The 27,330-nt window shown below is 29.6% G+C and overlaps 1 protein-coding gene across 1 annotated transcript in view; it reads right to left on the bottom strand.

The window, feature by feature from the left end:
- Positions 1–6,944: 6,944 nt before the first annotated feature.
- LOC142326380 (lipase member H-like) overlaps positions 6,945–27,330 on the bottom strand; it is a 34,167-nt gene continuing 13,781 nt past the window's right edge. The window contains exons 2-5 of the mRNA XM_075368843.1: positions 17,326–17,580; positions 13,836–14,030; positions 12,305–12,557; positions 6,945–8,061 (exon numbers count right to left, since the gene is read on the bottom strand). Of these exons, the coding sequence (XP_075224958.1) occupies positions 7,734–8,061; positions 12,305–12,557; positions 13,836–14,030; positions 17,326–17,580 (1,031 nt within the window). The 3' untranslated portion in view covers positions 6,945–7,733. The remainder of the gene's footprint in view (positions 8,062–12,304; positions 12,558–13,835; positions 14,031–17,325; positions 17,581–27,330) is intronic.

The following is a 27,330-nucleotide window of genomic DNA, read 5'->3' as shown; positions in this document are numbered from 1 at the left end:
TATTCCTAATATGTTGAACATTCTGTGATAAAATTAGGATGTTATTAATTTCTATCTATATACATATACCAGGTGTCCTAGACCACCCAACCACCCCTTCTAAAATTGAAGATAGTGATTTTTCTGGAAAATGCAAAAAAAATTTGATGAATAAGTCATATTTTGACTATTGCTAACTTTTGGTCATATTGCCAACTTCCGGTTTCAACTGGAAGTTCATTTTTTGTTAAATGGGACATACATATTTTCACAGCAAATTTGGATTCTAAGGAGAAAGATTTGTAAGTCTTGTCCTAAACATTTTTCCATAAAGTGGCATCTTTAACCTCTAAATGACCTAACTTTACCTAGTTTTGAATTCCTTTCAAAAACTATTTTAAACTCCAAAAACTTGATTTTTGCAAAACAAACAAAAATTTACAACAGTATAGTTTCCGGTTCTGAAATAATAAGTACTGCGTCCCATCGTACGAATAACCAATTATAATTAATATTTTTAAGATGGAGGCTGACTTGTTTTGAAACCACACTTTTGATCGCTCAGTTTTAGGTCCTGTACTGAATCAAACTGTTGCTCTGAAGGAATAATAAATGAGGGAGTACAGATATTTTTTGTAAATTGAACAGGTTTAAATTTTTATTTAACATTATTATTCTCACAAGTATGAGTTTAATGAGCACATTGGCGTCCAAGGAGTAGAGCCCTCTGGCTAGATGGGAAGGGCTAGCGAAATGAGTCATGAGCGGATAAGAATAACCCCTGACCGTGATGGGGGATGATAGATTGGGGATTGTAATACATTTTTTCTTTAACTTTATTAGGCTTTTGCTTATCAGTTTATAATGGATTATATTTTCAACCATTAATAAGATGAATTGGTCTGACAAAGATTGTTCATCAGTTTTCTTTATATTCCTTTTTTAGTTTTTCTTTACTTAAGCTTTGGGCAACAATTTATTGTTTATTGATATTCCTAATATTTTTTTAATAAAAATGTCTATTTACCATTTTATCAGTATTTAATGGAAATCTAAAAACAGTATTCTTAATTAAATAATTTTTTTTATTAAGAGAAATAAATATGTTTAATATTAAAAAATTATCGCGAGTGAAGTCGCAATGGTAAACAAACAAATTAATAAACACAATTTGGATATTGATTTTATGAAATTAAAAATTGTTCAATTGCATGATTAAGATTTAAAATTTTTTTTATATGTGATTGACATTAGTTAAGTATCAATTTACAGGATCTAAAAGAAAATGATTAAAATTTTGAAGCCCCTGCTTGGACCTCATTTAGGTCCAAATAGTTATGACATAATAATCATATGGTTTTTGTTTTCTTTTATTTCCATAATAATTATTTCATTTATTGTTTTAATAGAATTGATAAAAAAATTAATCAAATATTGACTCCCTTGTAGGGTTTCCCTGTGTTTTTTTTTTTTAATTTTAAAATTGTAATTGTTTACTCAAAAAAAAAAAAAAAAAATTAAATAATTATTTTGAGGATGCAATATTTTAAAAATTATTATATATTATAAAAGATAATAATTCATTCCCCATTTTAGATTTTCAAAATTTTTGTATGAAGTATATTCCTAAAATTACTTTCAATAGTTAATTTTTTTTTTTTAAAGCTAGAGAAAAAGACTATTTTATATATAAGTTAATGTATATAAGTTCTTCACGTAGTTGCCTCCTCACATTCAAGTACTTACTGCATTATAACACCAGCTTTTGCAGACTCCACTAAAGAATCCACAACTAGAGTATCCAACCAGTAATACACCCCAGTCATGATATTCTCATTGGTTTCAAAATGTTGTAGCCAGCCAGTCCTACATCTTGGTGAGGAGGTTATAGTCACTTGGCATCAAACAACTAGTGAGCTGTAGGAGTTACAGGGTAGATAACAAAATATTTAACATTTAAATTTCAGTTAAATCCTTTGTGCTAGCTGTGGTATGCAACCATGCATAATTATGCAGGACAACACGAGCATAATAATACTTGTGCTTTGTAAACACCCCGTGATGTTAGTTTTAGATTGATCTCTGAAGCTTCTTTAATATTTTGTAATAAATTTCTAATATTATTATGGTCCTAAGTTTCAAGAAGGCTGTCAGTAAAATTCCCTTGAATTTCCAGAATACTGTAACCATCACTTTCTGGTTTATTCCTTTACTTTATTCCCTTTAACACGAGTGCCCAAAAAAAAGTAATGTATTTAGGATGTATGTATGTTTTTTGTGTTTTCGTTCCATAGTAGCTCAGTGGCTGAACCGATTTAGATGTATGACTCTGCGTTGGAATCCTTATACCGGGAGTGTTATAGGCTATATAAAAATATATATGTAGTAGTGGAGATTTGCCATTTGAAGAACAAACTTAAAGAATTGGATTAATGAACTGCGAGTCTCTATCACTATGTGAGCTGGGTTTGAACAGTATGATTCAAAACAATCGAATGAATAATATTACAAAAATAATAGAATTAAATTTACATTAAATAAAATAGGATAATATTAAATAAATTAAAAAAATTTCTGTTTAATAATAATGGGCTTTAGGTGGGGACTGTATGTGAGGCTACAGCAGTAAGATGATGCGAGGCTAGACCAATCATCACCATCAACTGGTAACAAACAGGGTGCCCCTGGGTTGTTGTTTTGGGAGGTACAATTGGGTTCTCTTATAATATCTCTACAAACAATTGTCTGATTTTCAAAATTCAAACAGGATATTTGTTAGAAAGTTTAAGGCTAACTTTTGCACACATCAGGTACACTCTTGACCTAATGGACTAGTTGTTTGGAAATGTTGTTATATCTTCGCAACCAATTTTCTGATTTTCAAAATTCAAATGGAGTATTTGCTAGTATAATACAAAATCATGATGGAACCAAAGCAGACAATGTTTATCAGCAATGTTTTTTTTCAGCAGTATTTCATTTTAATTTTCAACATTTATCTCTTGTTATTGATTTGCATCAGGAAATGTATCAACTGCAAAATCTCAGCTAAACCCCACTTGTTTAATCCCGGCAAAAAACTAAGGAAAATATTTATTTAAACTTAATAAACCATTTCTTTTTTTTATAATTTTAAAACTGAATAAATCATGAGACAAATTTAAGCAGGGGTTTTACCGATCATACTAGGATGTAGATGTACTTTTAATAAAGAAAAATTCAGTGTATTTTTAAATTTCATTTGTTTCATTATACGTACATGTGTATTCCCTTGATCTGGATTTTTTTATGCTACTTCTAATTTGTATATTTTCACCATCTGTTATTTTTATAATACTAGAAAAAGGAATAAACAGTTTTATAAAATTAAGTTAAAAAAAAACAACTTTTAATTAAGTATTAATACTTTGATGTATTTTAATAAAATTTTATTTTGTAATATATACATTATGTCAAACAAGTAATTTGATAAAAAAGAAACAAACAATTATACAGTTAGATGAATTCATTTATAATACAACAAAGAGTATACAATTAATATATACCTGAATTGTTCATATTTTTATTACTTAAAAAAAAAATAGTAAAAAACTAGTTTAAAATTTTATATTATTTGTAAAATAACTAGATCATTCTATCAAATGAAATTCTTTAAACTAATAAGTGTAAAATATTAAATGAAAAACAATATTAGTTACTACAATTTTGTAAAAAAGAAAAAACAAATTAATAAAATATTTTCTTGTAATTAATGAGTTAAAGTACATCAGACTTGTTTTTATCTTTAATAATTAATTAATACTTTGGCTACTATTGTAAACATAAAGTTATAATTTATATATTTATACCTTAAGCATTGATACAAGTCTATAAATAAAAAAAAAACTTATACATTATATATACTAAAACACAAAATGAGAAAAAAGTTATTAAACATACTATTAATATATTTCAGTGGGTATGTATCATCTAAATATTATTATAATCTAAAAATCTAAATAACTTTATATACTAACAATAAATCGGTCTTATGAAAACAATCCATTTTTAAAAATCATCTTGCATACGCATATAAATATGAAGAATTTTTTACAAAAAGTAATAATCCAGTGTACAGAAAAATAATTTATAATAGAAATAACATATATCACAAAATATGTTTGTCATTATACACATCATACAATATTTATTATTAGTGAATTAATTACTAGTAGGTTTGTAACAGGTAAGTAAGTAGGTCTGTGAATTCTTTGTGAAAATAATGCACTAAGATAGTAAGTCAGTAAAAGAATTCCATAGACGTTAATACTAATGTAATGCCCTGTTATACATGTGTTTAAATACATCTAAAACACACATACTATCACACATTGATATCTATTGATTAATTTCTAAAAGAAACAGTCTTGCTACTATTGCTTATACCAATCTCATTTTTAAATAACAACATATATAAATTATTCTTATCGATTTCTCAGTCATTAGGTTTTCTCATATCTTAAGACAGTCTGACTTCATATTTACTTTATGTTTATTTTTTTATCATAGTTGGTGGCATCAGGTCAAGCATTTATTGATCACATCAATGTATTCACTTCTTACTAAAAATTATATTTTAATAATTTTTCTTCCGGTAACATATGTCAAAACTTTGGAAAAATGAGGATGGTTTCACATTCGGGGCACTTGTATATTGGTTTCTCTTGTGAAGAAACAGATGGTGTGCTGTGTTTACTATTAAACATAATTATTGTAATAGAATTTAAAAATAATAATTTTAAGAATCTCATACAAATTTCTATTAGTTTAAAAAAAAAATCTAATTTGATTGTCCTGTCTGTATTTTTATATCTATTAATTGATTCTACTTACATAATTAATTAATGTCTCATTTAATATAAATAGTGTTTTTCTAAATTTTCCAATTTCAATTTTTCTAACTTTTTCCGAAGATCCCTCTTGAAGTTATATGATTAATTACCAATTGAGAATCGTTTTAATTAAATATTTTTTCCCTTTTTCCAATTTTTTTTTGCATATATGTATCTTTCTGTGTTAATTAACTTTTTTTTAGGGAATAATCTTATCATAATTATTTGTAAAAATATTTTATACTATTAACCAAATTGTTTTATGTTTTAAATCAAACTATTACAATTCATCCCCTACTAGATTACAATTGAGAATAATTACTAATTTTGAAATATTTTTTTTTTTTAAATAAAAATCTAACTAATATTACAATACACTTTAGACTATCTTTTAATTCATGGCTGCATTCCATCAGAATTGAAAAAAAATATTTCTTGGTCAGTATAAATTAAAAACAACTTTAACAGATATATTTTCATCTGAGATGGAAACGTTAAACATACGAACAGAATATAATTATTATCCCAGCCAAATTTTAGTGAGTACAAGCTCTAAAAAAAAAGCTTTTAATAAACAATATGATGACAGACTGACAGCCATCAATTGCTGTTCTTTATACCCTCCATCCATGACTATTATAATTTCTGGAAAAGAGGATATAAAACGCCGGTATTTACCAATTACTATAGGGCTCATCTCTGTAAATTACTAGACAGACAAGCACAAATGTAAATTTTGTCCGTTATACTTAAAAAAAGCATGGCATTTTACTTTGTTACAGAATAAATAAAACCTGTTTAATTTACTTATAAATAAAAAAATTGAATATTCAGTTCCTAAGTAAGAACCTAGCCATGCTTGCAATTATCTTAATCAATAAAAGCCGGATAACAACTGAACCGTGTGAACCTATATTGCAGATACATTGATTTGTGTTCAAAATTAGAAATAAATGTGCCAGAATAAAAAAAAATTAAGTTCAATTAAGAAGGATTACGTTTTTCAGTCTTTCACTATTAGCAAAATACTCCTTTGAAGAACCTACAGATTAATCTTAAAATGTAACTAGAATCAGAACAGGATTTAACTGAATTTCATCCAAGTCAACCGCTTGTGTTTCTAAACATCAAACAATTTCATCTGTAAATAAAATTAGTACGCCTCAAAATAATGTACCATCCAGAAACATTCACATAAATTTAAAAAGAAGATCTCATTTGATGTTTCACCAAAAAATTTGCCAGAAATAAGTCTTATCATAATTTCCATTACAGTGCGACAAAATTTCAAACTGTCTCAATTAACTAATGTTATCTTACATTATTTAACCAAAAATCAGTTTCTATATCCCATACCGTGCTGGTTTACAGTTATCTAAAGAAAAGTTTGGTTAAACCAAATTAAAAATTTGACCAGACCCAGTCTCACGCAAACGGTAAAGGATGAGGAGCTATTGGTAATAGTATTAAATACTAGGCATTTAAAATATTTATCTGAAGCAAATCTAACTAAATAAAACATATCTGACTACTTTATAGTAAATCTATTTTTCCTTTTCACTGAAGTAGAAAGTAGTTTTAAAGCATTGCTGATATTTTTTTTTACATTAATATAATACTTCCATTAAGCCTTGATAACATTAAAATGTTTCAGTGGGTGGAGAGAGTATTAGTGCTACAGCAGTTTTACTGTAGCTAAGAGTCCTGTGTTTTAGAGAAAAAATTTTCATGAGCTCTATATGTTAATTTGAGGCCGTCCATATTTGCCTTTAAATTATAAACATAAAGAAACAAAAACTAAATAATATGAGTACTGTTATAAATAAACAGAATATTGTGTATTTTTAATGTGTGTAAAGCAGTTTACATCGTACAACTAATTATAATTTATTTAAAAAATTTTTTCATATTAAAGAAATCTCTTTGCTCTTATCTGTACGAGATCTTTTGAAAAAAGTGTTCATGAAAAGAATTCTTTTTTGTCAGAATTTATGTTTTGAAAATAGAAAATCTGAACTTGAGAAGTGTAAATCTTAGACATTTTTCATTAGAATACAGATATGGGTTTCATTTTGTCTTCCTAAAAAGTTTTCGTTTTTCTTCCATCAGTTCATTATTGTATTCAATTTGCTCTAATTAATCTTACAAAAGATATACCATTTGTAACATGTTGAATTACTATTGATCTTTAAAATAAATTGTACTTTTATAAACAAACTGAAAGATTGCTTTAAAAAACATTTCTAATGTTTTTTTTTTCTTTTCAAACATATTGGAAGTAGATTATTGTTAAAAATTATTAATATTGTACAGATAGTTTCTGCTTATATTAAATATCATGTATTGTTTTTGTACAGAAATTTCATTCTATATTTTTGTAAAAAAAAATACTTCTTAGCAAGATTTACATATATTAATAATTTATAATTTTTTTAATAAAATTAAAAAAAAACATATTGCATTATAAAAAAAAAAATCACCAGTTTTTTTGTCTTTATTTAATTAGTCTTTTAGAAGTAATAAACAATATTACTCTCATAATTAATTTTATACTTCTTACATATTTCAAATAAAAAAAAAAAAACACCATTAACCAAATATCAGTCATTCATATAGTTTAGCTGGTATGGCAAATAGGGAGAACTATATCCTCTGGAATATTATGTACTCCAGATTTATTCTGTCAGCACAGTTAATTGGTAATCCAGGACATAAATATAAAATAATAAATAAATTATTAGTTTTTAATACTTTGTAATGCTTTGATTATTAAAAATAGAAAAAGGAACTTTTAATACGATGCTAAACTTTTGTAAACAGTTCAGCCATGATTTTTTTTTGTCAGTTGCAATCTGCACTACAATCCATTAATCTTATCATTAATTATTTCAGTCTAGGTAAAAAAACCACCATAATTAGTAAAATTAATGTGTAACTACATGAACTTCTTAATGCTGAGTTTTCTGATAATTTGTTATTAATTTCAAAATTGTCTTTTTCTTCATGAGTTTGTTTTATTGTAGAGCTATGTGTAATATCGGGCATTGTGGTCGGTATTATTTCTTGCACTTCTCCATGTCCATGATCATCATCCGATGTATCTGCTGTAAATAATTTTGAGTATTCATGTATGCCTGTTTCTATTAATTCCTTTAATTGTGGTGCATATGATACTTCTTCTGGTGTTTCAATAAAAAATGTACCTCGGGTGCTGGAAAAATAAATTGAAAAACAAAGTTTTAATAATAAAACAACACTAATTTTTTATTAGTTATCAAAATTAATTTGATACTTAAAGAATATCTATGTTAGTGGTTGAAGAAGTTATTCATCGAATGACTATTACTACATAACTTTATTGATAAAGACATTGCATTATCCTTCTCTAGAAGATATATTGCTGTTAATCACATAAATAGTATTCCTAACAATGTGTATCGAAGCAATATGGATTGTTAAAACATACTTGTCATGTGAAGGTTGGTGATATGAGCTTATATTTTAATTTTAATGTTCATCAGTAATGTTCTTTGTTGATGCTATCTGTGGCTACATTCTGTTATTGAATTCTAATTAACAGCTCACCCGAACATGAGCTAACAGGACCGGTATCAAAATAGTTGCATTAATTACATAGAAATTTCCAGAACATGACAAGAATCAATTAATAATCATTCTTATTAATAATAATAATTATTATTAGCAGAAGAAAACCACTAACTACAACTACTATTAGTTTGTTAAAATATCAAGTCATACCTACTTCACTTTACAAAATTTTATTCTATTGCTTAGCTTGTTGTCATTTGAGGCTATTTCAAAAAGTTAGATGAAAAGTTTGCATGATTTAAATCATGTAAACAAATATTAAGTTAATTAAAAATTTTAACATTTCCTCATTTGTATTTATAAATATACTAACTTTTCTAGATTAAAAATAAAAAAATTTTAAAATATTCACTGTTATCAATTATTGTGCGACATAAAATTGTGGCTTGTGAGATATGATCTTATTAATACTTTAATTTCTACTTTCAGTAAATTTATTAACAATCTAAAAAAGTTTTCCAGTCAATTTATTTAAGACTAGCCGGCCCATCTAGCCAGGACCCTCAGGACTCGGGTCAGCCCAGGCGAATCCCAGAGCCAACTCAGGTGTTCCTTGGAGCCAAGGGGTCTACTTCATGGCCACAGAGCTCACTTCGCTCATTATTCTCAATTTGCCTTGGGAACCAGCACCCTGAACACCCTCAAATGTTGCTTCAGTTGCTATTCCCATGATCTGGATCCCTGCACTGTACATTATTCTCATGGTTGTGAGAATAATACTAAACAATAATAATAATTATTTTATTCAGGCTTTATAGAAACCTGAAAAAGAAACTAAATTACAAACGATAGAATAATAGTAACTCTCTCCTTTTTTTTCTTTTTCCTGTTTAGCCTCCGGTAACTACCGTTTAGATAATAGTTCAGAGGATGAATGAGGATGATATGTATGATTGTAAATGAAGTGTAGTCTTGTACATTCTCAGTTCGACCAATCCTGAGATGTGTGGTTAATTGAAACCCAACCACCAAAGAAGACCGGTATCCACGATCTAGCATTCAAATCCATGTAAAAATAACTGGCTTTACTAGGACTTGAACGCTGGAACTCTCGGCTTCCAAATCAGCTGATTTGGGAAGACGCGTTCACCACTAGACCAACCCGGTGGGTTAGAATAATAATAACTATGGTTACTAAAGTACCCACACCTTTGACGATGAAATATTCATATCTTATTTCTTTGCCTCGGTGGCAAAATATAATAATGAAGTAAAAGGATTAATCTATTTTTCCTTATTGAATCTTCACAACTTCACCCTGCTTGGGGGTGAAGAAATAATGAAGATTTGAATATTTTTAATATCTTAACTTTCAAGGGAGCTGGGGGGCCTTGGTCGATGGCTTAAAACACAAATGTATCCTGCAAATTTGAAAGTAATTGGTCAGTTGGTTTTCATGTGATGTGATATATATATATATATATTTCCGAATAATTATGATCTCTTATATCGAGAGTATACATGATGCATGCAAAAGTTAGTCTTCAACCTACTAAAAAATACCCCATTTCAATTTTAAAAATTGGATGATTTTTTGCAGATATATTATAAGAGCAGTCCATTGTACCTTCCAAAACAGTGCCTCAGAGGCACCCTTTTTGTTAACGGTTGATGGTGATGATTGGTCTAGCCTCCCACAAGGTGCTCACATACCTTACTACTCTAGCCGCATCGCAGTGAGGTCCATTATCATTATAAACAGAATTTTTTTAAATATATATATATATATAATATTATTTTATTTAATGTAAATTTGATTCTACTCTCTTTGTATTATTATTCATGTGATTAATTTGAATCATTCAATTCAAACCCAGCTCACACAGTGATAAAGACTCACAGATCACAGTTCGTTAAATTTGTGCTTCAACCGGCAAATCTCCACTACTATATGTATATATATAAAAAACTTTTTTCCGAGTAAAATGTATCTAAAAAACTTCTCTGTTATGCCAAGAAACATTGGTAAAAACTTTGTTACAATTGATCAAGTAGTTTTTTGTTTATACTGAACAAACAAAAACCCTTTTCCTCTTTATATAATAGCATAGATAAATTAATTTAAACATTTTCTATAAAGATGCAGTATTACTTGGTCAATGAATTTTTAAAATAATATTAATTAACAAAGCCTGAATTTTTTACGAACTCATTTACTTAAATATAAACACTCAAATGTATAGCAATTAACACTTCAAAATTGTTAATTTTGTAATGATTTTATTAATAAACTATCTTTATACATTTGCATAATTATTTCCTATAATTTGTTTATGTAATATTGTATACTACAACCGTATATCTCTTTTATATACTCCATGATGTTACTATGATCAAGATTTTTCTGTGAGCAATCGGAGCACCTTTGTGATATCCACAAATATATAATTTCTGATGTGATTTGAACAATGTTTAATTATGTTATGATCTGGATAAAGTATTAATTTAATAAAAAAAAAGCTGTATTTTTAAACAAAAATAAGATTTTATAATTTTATTTAAAATTTTTTCATTCTTTTATTTTTAATATTCTAATAAGTTATTAGCAAACATTTATTTTCATATATATATATATATATATATAGTTGTACAACCATAATGGCTATAAGCAACCTGATAAGTCACAAGTCTTTCCTAAAAATGGCAAATTTTATTCAAGAATAGGCACATTCATTAGTAGGACTGGCACATTTTGTGCCAGTCCTACTAAGAAAAGTGGGAAGTGCAATTGTTTTCTGTTGCCTTTTTCATCGAACCAAATATATTGATTGCTGCATATTAACATTTCAAGTCAGGTGAAATTCAAATGATAGTACTACAAGCGATACTTTCATTTGTTCACCACTGGATGATAATAAGATCATTGCTGACCGAGTAAGAAGCAACTCTGATCGGTGTCTCTCATACATCAAGTTCTTTATGTGCATGTTGCGTTATGAGATCTTGTGATAATATAATATAATGGATGTAGGTCTCTCAAATTACTTTCACACAACATTTATAAACAGTATCATTAACGATAACATGATTATTGTAATAAGGTAATCATAAGTAGCCATAACCCTGTGTGCTCTATTTCAGTGTAACCAATTCTATATATGCAAAATATTCATACTGAATAAATGTCCTTGTATAAAATGTAATGTGTGAACGTATAATCGAATGATAAAAATATATACATATTTGCATAACAGTGCATGAAATCCATAAGAAAGCATGAGAAAGGTAGTGGAAATCTACAAATTAATGCGCTCTTTTCTTTTCTGGAAAGTAGCAGAAATATCATTCCTACATAAATATGACAAAATTTTTCATATTTTATATAAAAAGTTAGATTTATAGGCTTACTACAAAATATGTTTATACCAAATAACTTTTGTTGAATATAGAAAAGTTATGGTTTTATTTATGTGGTTTTAATGATTGCAGTAAGTTAAAATCGGTAATAAATAATATTCTTTAAAATAAAAATATTATATTTAAAAACCAAGTGCAAGCTTGGATTCATCAATATATATATATATATATAATATTTATCAGTCAATGGCAATTCTTTTTGTCTTAGCTGTTGCAAATTACTTCATGATTTAAAGTTATTAGTAGATTTTATTTCTTTTATCTTGCATTGTACTCCTGGGTAGTTCATTATTAAATAAGAATGGTGTTAACTTAGTCATGTAAAATAATATTTAATCGATGATTGTGTTGAGCATATATGCATATGTATATTCAGTTACACAACACATTGACTACAAATCTGAAAGACAAAGCAAAATGTAGTACGTTTCAATATAATGAAATTTCTGTTTTGCAGTACGTTACATTAATAAAATAAATTATTGTACCTTCGAGGTGTATTTTCTCCCATTATAACTTCGTAATCGCCAGATACACTTTTATCACAGTCGTTATTGAGGTAATTTTTCCATGTTGAACAATGCCTTGCAATCATTGTTGTATTTGGTCGAAGAGATTCAACCCATAATGCTAATGCAATGTAATGACTACATACCAATCCTGCAAAAACTTTGGTTGGTCCATGGTCTGTTCTTAATAAAAAGGATCGAGCAGAACCATTTTTTGGTTTATGTAAAATCCCTGAAACGTAAAAAATAAAATTGAATTATTCTTTTAACTTAAATAATTACTCGATTATTAAATTAAAATGCAATTAGTAAGATAAACCTTTTTTAATATATTAGAATGGGTTTTTAAGAATTCAAGTAAAAATTAAAAAGCTTTACCGTAATAAACAAGTCATCTTTTATATAAATTAGATAAACAGAAATAAAAACTGAGCTTATGTGTTTATTTTCTTGACAAAGTAATAAATGTGTTAAACTTTAATGCAATGCTTTATTCTCAACATGTAATTAGCTTTTTACAATATATTTTTAAATCAAAAGAATTCTTTGTTGCTGTCTCTAAAATTCTGGTGCAGAATTGGATGGATTTATCCAGAAAGCATCCACTCCCAAAAAAAAGTGAATTTTCAGTAAATCATTTTTCAAAGAAAATATCATTTTATACTATTCAAAGACCATAATAAAACTTTGTTAGTATCTATAAATCTAAATAAATTTTCACTGCGTAAGTTTTATTAAATTAATACAGAATTAAAGTTGAGTAATTTTAAGGTGACAGCTCATCTGATTTTTGCATAACTCGTGCAACACAGGTCATTCAATCTATCAACTTAGAAATCTGGTAAAAGAACTGATGAAGGATATGCTACCAAATAAATTTAATTTGTCATTAAGTTTTATTTGTATGTAAATAGAATCCTGGTTCGTTTCTTGTATTTTAATTTGCTATATTCAGTTTCTGTTATATTTTCATTAAAATTTTTAATATAAATGAGTTTCCTTTCTATTAAACAATCTGGAAGTACAAATTCTTTGAAGTTTTATAATACTGGTGTAGTCTTTTTGAATTTTTTAGTAGTAATTATTCCAGTTTTATTGGTGTTCCATGGTGGTTAGATATGGCGTTTTTGACATGCTATAAAATTCACTGTCACTCATCAGTAACACAAGCTGATTAAGTAACACAAATATTTTATTTTATTTGCAATAAACAAGATTTTTTTTATTCATTAATGTCAGATTTTTTATATATTTTTTCTATTCATTCTCCTGTTAAATTTTTTTTTTTTTTATTTCATTATTTAAACTTTTACTTGAATGGAAACATCAACTGATTAATATTAATGATCATTACTTTGATTTTAAGATCACTGAGAGTAGTTCATTTAAAAGTATGTAGATGTATGTAAATGTATGCTTAATTGTACTTTAATTGATCGTGATAAGCAAATTACTTTTAATAATATAATTTATCAGAATTTATAAACATTTCATCAATTTTAATACTTACCATTCAAAATTTTATCTTTGCATGGTGGTTGAGGATTTTCTCCACCGTTCGGAAAGAAATCAACATGGCCAATCGGATCTGTAAATGCTAAAAATCCTCCACATGTATGAAGTACTGTTGTAAAATCTGAATCTTCAGCATCAAGACGATCTTCAGGCAATTTATCATCAAACATTGGTCTGGCAGGATCCAGCCCTATGAATGGATTAAAAACATTTTATTAAAACTTAATTTATTGCACTTTTGCTCTTTTTTCTAATATAATGTTTATGATACAATAAAGATGTAACTATGACAAGTAGTCATATGAATTGTCTTTACATTTATTAGGATTTATACATAATTTTATAAAATTTTCAGATACAAAATTTCATTCTTCTAGTCAATTATTTTTAAAATTTAAATTGGTTTAATAATTTCTCAACATTTAAAAAAATTTCATAATATTTAAGATAGCTTATTAAACAAAAATCCAATTAAAAAAAATCAGCTACAGTAGGAATTAAATTCAACGATTAAGTAAGTTTGGCAGTGACCAGAGTTCGGCTCTTTCAACTGACCTTTAGAGATTAAATTTGATTGAAATGATAGGAAGCCTGCTTCCCCTGAAGCCACCTATGCAATGGCATAGACGGTAAGGTTTGACTTTTGTAAAATCTTCAAACAGTAAACCCTTGTGTAGTTTCATAGCCATAGTCACACTACCTTGCAGAGCTCTAATAAAGAAGCGGCTTTCTTGCCAGCTTTTAAAAGGTTCCAAACAGCAAGTGCTGTAGATAGAACCAGGGTACCGGTTGACACAACTACGATGGTATCTACCCAAATAATATATACTATTCGTTAAATAATATTAATATTAAATATGCTATGTAATAAAGGAAGGTCGCTATGTAATCGTATTTAAGCGTGTTTAGAAAGCGTAGTAGTAAAAAGCAGAACCTATGTGCGATTTAATAGTATTGTTAGAGTAGTTTTGGCCAGATAATCCTAAAAAGAGACTGCATTTCCAATGTTGAATATTACAGAGAAGTAGTAATAATTTAATCAACTTAATTTTTTCAAGCTAGAGAAAGTGTTTTGTGTAGTGAATCAGTCATGACTTTGATTTGATGCATGAAATTGGAACATCTGAGACGTTTTATAAATATTGTCCAAATTTCTGTGTAGATAGTACAGTCAAAATTATCATTATAACTGATAAAGGAATATAAATTTCAGAGGTGTTTGACAAAGTTGACGTCTTCACTGTTTTAATCTAATTTACAGATGTTCAGGTAGAAAATAATTTTAAATTATTTTCCTAAAATACAAGAAACATACTCAATATAAAACTGGGAAAAACCAAAAGGTTACTTGATTTTCCACTGTTTACTATTCAGTACCAAATTTCTCTTCTAGTAGATTTGGAAGATAATTTTTCCAAGGGCATTATATAAAAAATTACTAATGAATTTATTACTTTCTTATTAATAATAATAGAATCTTGAGGAAGGAGCTGATGAGAACAAAGGTTGCATTAGGAAATATAATTTTGGGGCATGTTAGTAAATCTCAATATCTCGATTGTAACTGCAAACTGTAGAACATAAGTTGTGGAAAATAAATTACATACATTTTAGTATTTATTAGGAACTATAGAACGATGATTATTAAAGAATAAGGATGGTTATAATATTTTTAATTATTAAATGTTTTATGGCTCTTTAGGTATCATTATACGGCTTAAAAGTTTCATTTTTATTAATACCAAAAGAAGGGAGGAGGAACGGAAATGACAAAATTGTTAAGATTTGAAAGAATTTTTAATCGGTTGGATATTCTTTAATGGATGTATCAGGTGTGTAAATATGTAACCGTAATTTGTGTATAGAAAATGCATGTTTGTTATATGAAAATTATAAAAAATATTTTAATCGAAATATTATCCGTTGCTAGCTATATATTTTTCCCGTCTCTCTGACAATTTATGAATGCCACACCAAAAAAACTGTTGCTCTTTTGAGGTAAACCGGTCAAGAAGTGAAGCACTACTCAGCAAGTGCATGTCCTATTGATGCAAATAAATAGTAGTCAGATGGAGTCAAATCTGTTGAATAAGTCGCAGGCGAAAGTATTTCTTAACTGAACACCGTAATTGTTTCCTTCACCGGTTTTGCTGTGTGTGATGGTTAATTATCATGAAGCAACATCACTTTGTGTTGCCTTTTTTGATATTCTGGTCATTTTTCATGCAATGATTGATTTAAATCGATCATTTGTTGTCTGTAGAGTTCATTATTAATGGTTTTGCCAGGTTTTAGCAGCTCATAATAGATCACACCCTTCTGATCCCACCAAACACCGAGCATTGTCTTCTTTCCATAGCAATTTGGCCTTGAAATCGACGTCGGTGTTTCGCCTGGAGTTACCCATGATTTTTTACACTTAGGATTCTCAAAATCCACTTTTCATCACCTCTGTCACAGTTTGATGACTATTTTGTACTTGGTGAGCAGCATTTCGCAAGGTTTTTCGGTTTTCTAGCTGTCTTTCACTCGGTTCATGGGAACTCATTTTCCCATCTTCTGGCTTTCCATGGAGAAGCCAATGGCTTCCCATGGGGAAGCCATGGGATCTTCCCATGGCTTTCAAACTTATGGAGACGGCTTCGTGTGTTGTATTTAATTGATCCGTGAGTTGTTGCATTTGAGCATCATCCTCCAACAATGTTTGCAATTCATTGTCTTCAAACTTTTTCAGTGGTCTTCCACGTTTTTTATTTCCCACGTCAAAATCGCCACATTTGAATTTTTTTTTTAAACCACTCAAAGCACTGTGATTTACTAAGAGTGTGCTCACCATAAACTTTGACAAGCATTCAATGCGATTCTGCAGGTTTTCTTTAAACGGTAACAGAAAATCAATGCAGTTCACAAATCGTAGTTTGTAGGTACAAAACTCAACATGTTCAACGCTAATTAAAACTGTGCTGTTGTATGGAACTTGTATTGTTGTGAGTTTAAAATCTTTGTCAGCTGTCAAAGAAAGAAAATGGCATCAATAATGCGGTTTGGTGATGACTATATTGACAGCTGAGACCATCTACATTCAAATTCTGGTTTCATATTTGCACACCTGGTATAAAGGGAGAAGCAGGTGTAGAAAAAACTTAATAAACCACTCAGAGTTGACATTAAGGGATATAGGTAAAGATGAAATTATGTTATACAAACAATGAATGAAGTTTACTTTACAAATTAGATATGACAATGTAACCCTGTAAAGAGACATATCAAAAATTAATGTGAAGATCAGTTTTAAATTAACATATTTTGTTGTTATGATAAAGTCGGGACGATTTAAATGTAGATAATTACAGGATTCATATGTATCTCTATTTAGTGTCAAATTTTAATTTAAAACAACTATTAACACCTATTTTTTAAAACAGATTATCGAATACTTTATTGAAATAATAATAAGTTTTTTATATAAGAAAATTAAAACTTACCGGTTAATCTTCCCACGCGTGAACCTTGAGGCAAATATTTTGAAGTTAAACCGGCCACTTGTGCACCAAGACTGAATCCCACTACGTGGATTTTATCCCAACTTGTATAATTATTTGAAACGACTTTGTTCATCCATTCCGCTAGCAGTTTCGCTGCTGTCTGCGCTTCATCGGCAGCGTTCCCATACCACGGTCCTCTAGCTAGAGTTTTCCAATCTACTCCCAAAACATTGCTTCCCCCTCTTTCCACATATCCTGCAACCGAACAACACAATCTATGTTTGTTAAAATATTTATAACTTAATATTAAACTAAATACTTTGTTATAAATAGCGTATAATAATAATTGGGAGGCAATCCCAATTCAAGATGAAAACCATCTACCGATCGACAATAATGTACAAAACATATCCCTTTCTCTTTTTTTCCTATCGTGCATGAAAGCCGATATTATTGGTTGAATAAAGTACAAGTTAATCGATGCTAAACCACCTTTTTTTCTGTTTTTAAATTTTACATTTAAATTTTTTGTATATTAGTATATTCAACAGGAAACAGTACCAATCTCATCATATTAAGTTGATATCACTGATCATTTAATAAAAACTTCTGGAACATTTTAATATGGGTTTTTTTATTGCATTTACTTCTTTTTTTTTATATGATCAGATTCACTGCAGAAACTCGAAGCTTGTGCGTAGGAATATGAAATGTAATATTTGTAGCGTATGAAAAATGTCTTGACTGACCGGGATTCGAACCCTGGACTGTTAGAAATATTTAAAACTGAAAAGTTTTACATGTAGTTTTTCTCACGTGTGTATGTTTATTCAAACCGTTTATGATGATACAGTAGAAAAATGGCGGGCCTAAGCCCCGCTGTAAAAGTTTTACATTGCTTACATTCCATTACACGTGATTTTGTTAAATGTTTTTACCAATTGTTACTAAATAACGCTCATGAATTTAGCGTACTAACAACAACAAAAATTTTACAACGAAAAGTTTTAAAATCCTGAACATTTTTAGCTGTTTTCTGAGTTGTGATTTTTTAACACAGTTGTAACCCCTATGTTTTTTTATCCCCAAAAAACTATTATTTTAGATTTATATTTATAAATAAAAATTAAATAATAAAAACGTTACAATACCAAATAAAAAAAAAAACTCCAAAACTAATAAAAATAATGACAATCTTAAATTTGATTCAAATTTATGATGACGATAAGCATGAAGCGTACAGTTTCAATAATTAAAAAAAAATGAAACAAAAATAAAGCAAGCAAGCTAGCGGTCTGCTATTACATCGCATTTTGCCAAGAAGCGCTTCATTCAAAATAAAAATGTGAGCGCATACAGCAAACAAACCGACGCACCAAGCTTCTTGTGGTGACACAAATACTTAGTTTTTTCTCCAACCAGTTCTCCAGTTACTGCCGGTGTGTGTGTGTGTGTGTGTGTGTGTGTTTGTGTTTGCAGAGATTAGCAACTGCAGTCATCGTTACCGGCTTATCAGGCTTGACATAGATGCAGACGTAGTATAGTGTAACTGTAAAGGTACTAGTATACATGTACATCTTTAACAGACTCAGTTCGACTACTCATGAGACGTTTGGTTGATTGAAAGCCAACCGCCAAACAAAGAACGCCGGTATTCACAGTGTAGTATGAAATCCATATAAAAGCAACGTCTTTACAAAAATTCGAACCTCAGAACTTACGACTTTGAAAATCTGCTGATGTTACTGTGACAAGTTTAACCGCTAGACTAAACCGGCGGGTTATTAGTTTTTAGTTAAAAAACAAAAATCAAACAAAAAACCAGGAGAATCTTTTTAAAATTTAATATCAAAAGAACTTTTTATAATCTAAGGGTTAAACGTCAATACAGATAGTAGAATACTATTAGATATTTTTATTATTTCTTTATAATTTTTTTATTCAAATCATATCGACGATATTAAACTTAAACTCAAATCGTCGACGCAAATCGCTTGATTAATTGCTGATTTTCAAAGACAAAAGTTTGAATTTCAATTCCTAGTAAAGGTTTTTATACGTGTTTGAATACTAGGCAGTAGATACCGGTGGACTTTGGTGGTTAGGGTTCAATCAATCCCACATTTCAGGAATGGTCGGCCTCAGTCTGTACAAGAATATAACTCATTAACATGTAATCACACATATCATCCTCATCTCATCGAACCGTGGAAGGGGTGTGCTTATTTGTTCACTAGTTTGATTAGATTGCAACGTATATATTAAGAATAATAAAAGATAAAACATACGAAAGATATCTTTTAGGTTAATTTACAGTTTAATTTTAATTTATAAAAAGATTCAATAATAATAATAATTAATGAAATATTTTTTTACGTTGAAGATTTTACTAATATTTTACGTAATATTTTTTTGTCCGGTCGGAACCGACCGCCAACAGTATCTTGCCTATTTATTATATTTTTGCTGTTTCTTTATTCGCATATACTTGAACGTTATTAATTTTTTTGTTTTCCTAAAAATTAATAAAAAATAAAAAAGTAATTAAAAATATTACGATACGTTTTGTAATTACATATTAGTTATCAAATCGACCGTTTTACACGATGTCAACTGCAGGTTTTTGATAGCTTTTTCTCGAATGTGTATAAGATATTAATATTCAGTTTTAATCTAAGAATTTTTGAAAAAAATTGAAAAACATCCTGTGATTTTTTTATTAAATGATTTTTGAAAGGACTTTCCTTTATCTTACCCCAGCTGTCGGCCGAGCGCGACGTCTACCAGTATTTTTTTTTTAATTTTCAAACAAATGTGATAGCTCCCAAATAGACTACTTAGCAACTATAGTAGCTTCTGTATTGATAAATACACAAAAGTTAGCTCTTTTCTTTTCGGTAATAACAAGGATACGTCATAATACAGTTACATATTCTTTTTATGGATGCTAAGAAATTAATTTTTAACGTTTAAAAAAATGACAAGTCTGTTCGGAATTCGAATTCAGAGGCTTGCGGATAAAATGCAGAGATGATACTATTCGCTTCGTAGGTCGGCAAATTAATCTGACTGGAGGTAAATAATATATAAAATAATAATATAATATATAAATAATATATATTATAATAAATTTTTATTATATGATTAATATTACTTTTAGATCTTATAAACTTTATTATTTTGGAGTTATTTTACCCTTTTATTAATAAAATTCCGGGCGATGGTAACGCCCAGGCGTTTTTCGCCCCCCCCCCCCCAAAAAGAAGAATATTATAGTGTTTTTTCTTTTTTTAAATAAGATTAGATCAATTCAGATATTACTTAAGAAAAGGCCGATAGCTGGCAAACCATTCGTCCAGAATCAACCAAATTGAAAGAAAAAAGCGAGAAACGATTAATTATTACATCTTGATATTAATATACCTTAGGTTTTTTTCAGTTTACCGTCCGTTATAAAATGCAGAGAGATCCAAAAGTCACGCGCATCAAAATTAAATTATCTGTAAAGTAGTTGCATGGATGAAAAAGTTCTATCGGCTGCCGCAAGATAGCACCGCCGGTATTAACAGCAACAAACCTAGACGCCATTGTGAAGCGTATCGATCATATGACGCTTGCAGTTTTGTTTATCGGTCGGTAAGTAGTCGTTTACTCAAAAGCAATGAGTTTTCATTGTTGATATTATTTTTCCAGTCGTTCTTATGCGTGTGTTATAGACGAATTTCGTGGGAAACATCCGGATGCGGCAGCGCCTAACGAATCGACCGTAACGAGATCAATCAGCCGTTTTAGAGAATGCGCATCAGTTGCAGACAAGAAGAGAACCGGGAGACCGGCCGTTTTGACTGATGGAAAAAGGCTGAGGTAAAGATGCGGTGCGGTGTTCGTCTTCAAAAAGCTTGAGGAGATCTGAGAGTGTGTTAATAGCACACTCTCAGATCTCATATGGAACTGCTGAAAGAGCGATGAAGCGGTTACACTTTCTTGTATATCGTGTTCTCAGTGTTCAGGAATCGAAGAAGCCGGATAGAGAAAAGGGCGTAAAGAAAAACACGGTAAAAAGAGTTCGTACATGCATTACTGAACGGGGCAACTGTTATGAGCATATATTATAAAAATAAATAAATCTTTAAAAATTATTACTTAATGTCTTATTTTTTTTATTACTTTGATGTTCGCGACTTTTGGGTCTCTCTGTATCGAAGAAATAAACGAAACATATTTCCGAATTGTAGATAGCTTTACCTCAAGTTCAATAAAGTCATTTTTCCTCTTTCGTTTTATTTATGTCAGGGCGTACGTTTTTCACCTTTAACGCTTCTTGTGAAAAGAATTTTTCATAGGCGTGTCTTTTTTCTACATTTAAACGAAAATAAAAGTCAAAACTTTTAAATAAATCAAATCAATTTACAAAAACACGCTAAACGATATAATATTTCTCTATAAAATTCCTCTTTATATTTCGATTTTATGCAGTTAGTGCCAACTTAAATACAAACTCCCCAACCCTGCAAATCTAATTTTTTGCTCCATTATAAAAAAGTTTTTTTTTCAATTAATATTATTTATTAAAATGAAACAATTAAAGAAACAGAGAATATAGATAAAGATATTTCGGTCTCTTATTCAATTTTTTCTTTCATTATTTATAAGAAGTCTACACTCGCTTATTAATTTTAAGATATACTAGTATCAAGCTACTTCTTTAAACCAGTATCTAGCGATTAAATTTATTTCTAACTTTTCCTTCATTTTAATTTGGATTTTTAATAATCTTCAAATTTATTTTTTAATAACTATTTTCTTGATTATTTTGAATAATGCATATACATAATTCTTTAACTGTTATAACTATTTTTCATAAATAGTCTTGCCCCACACACGCGCGCGCACGCATGCACAAATTGATTCATGAGTAATGTAACAAATTTTCAGGACATACTGTACTGGTGAATATAAAAAGAAAGTACATATAAACATACATACGTTCGGGAACGCTTCGTTAGCGAATGTCGGCTGGCGATGATTTCGCCCTCATTTCTACGTATTTCGGTAATATTAAGCCAGATTCTAATTCTTGGGACCCAAATTAAGGGGTAAATTTAGTGATTTTATATGTAACTTTACCAGAAAAATTGAAAAAAAATAGCTCGCAGAACTGTAATTTTAGTTGCTTTCGAGAAATCCAAGATAAAAATCAAAAGATTGGTGGTCGATAAAAACACTATTTTATGTTTGGCGTAAAATAATAGGTAACAAACGCAAAAGTTTTAAACAATATTTGTAAAAAATTTGATTCTGAGTAAAATTATATGAATAAATTCCACAGAAATTAAATACAAACGTAAGAATTTCAATGTTTATTAAAAACAAAACTTACTAGAGTGTGGCAGAATTACGTATTAAACAAAACAAAAGTTTCATTATTACAAAAAAAATATTACATATTTTAGAAAAATAAGCTACGGAAATTAAAAAAAAGAAACGAAATATCAAATAAATTTACAGATCAGTAAAACCATTAATTAAAATTAATTTTATCTGAGTTTGTTTGAAATAATTTATTTCATAAGTTGGCAATAAAAACATCTATCTGATTCTAAGAATTAAGTATTTTGGGTTGCATTTGAACAGCAATAAACAGTTAAACAAGGATATATAGAATCCATCAGGCTGGTCTAATGGTTAACTCGTCGTCAAATAGGTTGTTTAACAGCTTTTATACAGGTCGAAGTTCTGAGATTCAAATCCTAGTAAAAGATAGTTGCTTTTGTACGGATTTGAAAACTAACAGTGGATACCGATGTTGTTTGATGATAAGGGTTCAATTAACCACACTTTTCAGGAACGGTTGGCCTGAGTATATACAAGACTTTACCTAATTTATGTCATACGTATCATCCTCAACTAATCGGCTTATAGAGAAGGTTGCTTATTGATCCACTAGTTGAACAGATTGTAACGTACACATTAGGAAAAATTAAAAAAATTACACATTTACTTTTTTAATTTCTTCAGTGCGTTCAGAAAGTTGCTGTACACTGGAATTATGGAAGTGAAATGACATAATTATTATTCTGTATTTCTATTTCATTCTTTTATATAAACAGATATTAAGATAACTGGAACAGTTTATAAAAGGCGTTGAAAATGACCATTACAACACTGCACACGTTTCAATTTGTTTTCAAACATTTCAACCGGCTGATCTACTGGAATGTCTCGGACGTCACCGTTATTGCAGTTTTTAGTTCTTCAATCGTACACGGTCTTTTGCGATAGACTGATTGTTTACTGCCCCCCATAGAAATAAATCTGGGAGAGTCGGATCGGGAGATCGTGCAGGCCAAAACCCATCGACCTGTTAGCTGTGTGCGCTGTGGCACCATCTTTTTGTAACCGACCGTGATTGATTTCCGATTCTGTTAACTGAGTAATGAAGCTTCTCAAAAACAGCACAATAACGATCACTATTAACAGTATTTTCAAATAATTTGAACCCACACTGCGCGTTCTACTCGCACCAACCCAGATTCCGATTTTCGCTTCGTGTAATTCATTAGGGTTAGTTGCCGAGTAATACACAGTCGTGTATTTTGTGGATTAATATACCCTCCCAGACTAAACCACGCTTCAACCGTAAAAAAAACCTAATATCGAGGATACTAACGGAATTTTTGTCGATAAAACGTTAAAATTATTGACAGTAATTTAATCTTCTGGCATGATCTGTAGGTTTCAGTTCTTGAACACACATTACTTTGTAGTGGGAAAGTTTCAGTTCTTATCTTATAGCTTTACGTGCGGCAGCAAGTCCGATACCTTGCTGCTGTGCTAACTTACCCGTTGCCCCTTTGGTGGAATTTCGGCCATAGCATTCGAAATAACAATCCTACTTCTATTCGTTTTTATGGTGGTCTACCACTCCGAACAACGTCTTCAACAGAGCCCGTTGCCCGACATTTTTCGATAGCAGTTCGAACTGCATTACGGTGAGGGACAGATGTATTTGGAAACTTTTCAGAAATCTTGCGCTTTACTAAAACAGAATACTTATCGCCTTCACGAAAGACGTGTTCGACGAGAAAAATGCGTTCCTTTACCAGAAGAACCGTTCGTTTTTCGCAACCATTGATTCTGGTAAACGAATCACAGCTTAACAACTGAGGACTTGGTTTATTTACTGAGCGATATTCAACATACCCATAGGGCTATCAACCGAACGCTGAAAGAACCGAATGCACCACGTAATTCTAAAGCAAGTATGCTTTAGAATTACGTGGTGCATTAGTCGTGAATTTGCATTACGTGGTGCAAAGTCGCTGTACAGTAGTACAGCGACTTTCCGGACTCATTTTATTACTTACCTTTTTTTGATAATAATTAAATTTTAAAACCACGAGTTATTGTCAGAATACACTTGCCAAAGTATTTTTATGATCTTTTGTAAATTCTCCACATTTTCAAAAATAGTTGAATTTAAAATGTTTGTATATTTTAAAAAACTATTTAAACCTGTACTCTTTATCATTTATATAATATTTCTGTTAATATCATAGTTTACCCAGTAATTTTATAATTATATCATAATCCTTCAGGAATCCAGTTGAATATACGGGCAGAGCGCTCATTTAAGAAAAATTTCAATTTTTCTCTTATTATTTTGTACGTATCTAATGGTTTTATGTTTAAAGGAATATGTATTGCGTTTCAGTTGAAAAATTAAATTTAATTAAATTTTACAGTCGTATGTTATAAAGTAGATTTTTATATATTTTACGATGTTGATTACTTGTTCTTAGAAAGTGACTAAAAAAATTATGCCTTCATTTGTATAAATTTGATATAAATGTTGTAGCAGCCTGTCGATAACAAAGGTGAAGTTAAAATAATCACTTTGAAATTGAGATTAACTTCTTCGAATATATATATATATATGTGTGTGTTCAATTATAATTATTTATTTGATTATTACTATAGTGAAAAAATTAATAATAGAAAAAAAAATTATTTTTTGTAAAAAAACAAAAAAATAATGAATATAATGGCCACGAATAGTACTTCTCATTGTACTATTGCGTAAAAGAATCACGTATTGTTCTTTAATTCCTGTAATTACATTATTATGATGAACAAGAGGTATTTATTAAATGTAATTTACTGAAAAATTATCTTTCTTAAACTATCCAACGTCAGTAGATTATGAAAAATGGAATGAAAAATTTGCTCCGTCTCTATCATTATGAGAACGAAATTATGAGTGTAAAAAAACATACTTTTTTATTCTTGAGAACAACCCACCTTCTTAAATTTTTTTTGGGGGGTGGGAGGTGGAAATGCATTTTCACACGGAGAGTTGAGCTCCCACTGGTAGTCTAATCCAACCACCATCAGAAGACTACCGATTAAAACCACCCCCTTTTCCTACCAGGACTCGACCCGGTACCGTTTTACACAATACTTCAGGCCGAGTTCTTCAATCCTAGTCTGAGAAGGCCGCTACCTAATTTTCATCTGGCTCAGGACTATTCAGGTCGCGCCCTTTTTGGTTCTGAAAAAACCCCCGACGAATCGGGCTACATTCTTCCAGATGCTCCGGTCACGGAGCATCATCGCAACCACGTTTTGGGGAGGTTGGAGCATCTCAGTGCTCCGAGATGCCGCTCTTAGTGTCACTGGATCTGCCTCCCACCGAGCACATTTGAAAAAGGTGTGCTCGGCGTCGTTCCGCACACCGTGACAATAGAGACAGTCGGTGGACAGTGCTTTCCCTATGGCCTAGAGATAAGTATAGTAGCTAAGAAATTCGTTTTTTCTCAAAACCTCATTTACTTGCTTCACCTTACGACGATTAAGATTAAATAACTAGAAGTATTGAAGATTTTTTAAATCCAGATAATTTTAATTATTTCGTAGGATTCGTTTAGACGTATAAAATAATTAATTTTATTTTTTAATCCTAGATTAGCTCTCTTCGTTTAAACTAATATGGATATTTGAGTGTGAGATAACCGCATCATTTCCTTGAGTAAAGTCTGTTATTTCGTTCTTTTATTTCTTTAATTATCAAATGTTAATTTTTTTCACCTTTAAGTAATATTTAAGTGTTTCTACCTTCAGTCTACAATTACAGAAGTAAGCATAACTGTAGGCGAATTTCTTATTTATTAATACTTATGTTTTAAATAACCTGTATAGTTAAATGTTCTTTATTTCCCGTAATCTTACTGTTTCTTTTCATTATTCATGGTCTGTTACTATATGTAAGTAGCGAGAATTAAATAACCAACACAGACTTAGTAAGAAATCATCCCACGCTGTTAAAAGTTAATAAATATTAAAAATTACAAAACACAACTGCCAAAAAAATGTTGCTCCGTAATATAGCATAATTTAAGAGTTTGCGGGTGACAATTTTGTATATAGTATTTGAATGCAGTAACATTTTGTTTTCAGCAGTTTTAAAATTTATTTAAACATATATATATATATATATATATATATATATATATATATATTATACACATATTTATGTAGCCTATGACACTCCTGGTAATGTAAGGATTCCAACGTGGAGTCATACATCGAAATCGTGTTGAGCTGCTACGGTGGAGCAAACTTACATACACGCTAAATATATTACACTCCTTTTTTAGACAGTCGTCTGATAAATTATATTAGAGTATAAATCACAGTGAGTACTTCATAAAAGTAAATTAAAAATTTTGAATTTTTCAAAGGTCTTAATTTATTGTACTAAAAACAGCTAGCTGTTTTTTCATTTTTACATAATCGTACGATTTTTTTGTTAATAAAAGTTTAATGTTTTTCTTTTTCATACGCTTTATTAAATCAGTTTTCTCAGAATAAAATTTTCTACACGTTTTTATAATAAAATTTACGCATTTATTAATCATTTAACAAAGTTATTCTACTTCAAACCTAAAAAAAATGTTTTTCATCACCGAATCTTTGTTTTGCGTTGAATAACATGAAAAATACGGG

This window comes from Lycorma delicatula, chromosome 6 (genome assembly GCF_047948215.1).
Source record: "Lycorma delicatula isolate Av1 chromosome 6, ASM4794821v1, whole genome shotgun sequence".
Taxonomy (NCBI): Eukaryota; Metazoa; Arthropoda; class Insecta; order Hemiptera; family Fulgoridae; genus Lycorma; species Lycorma delicatula.
This window is presented reverse-complemented; position numbering and strand designations above follow the sequence as displayed.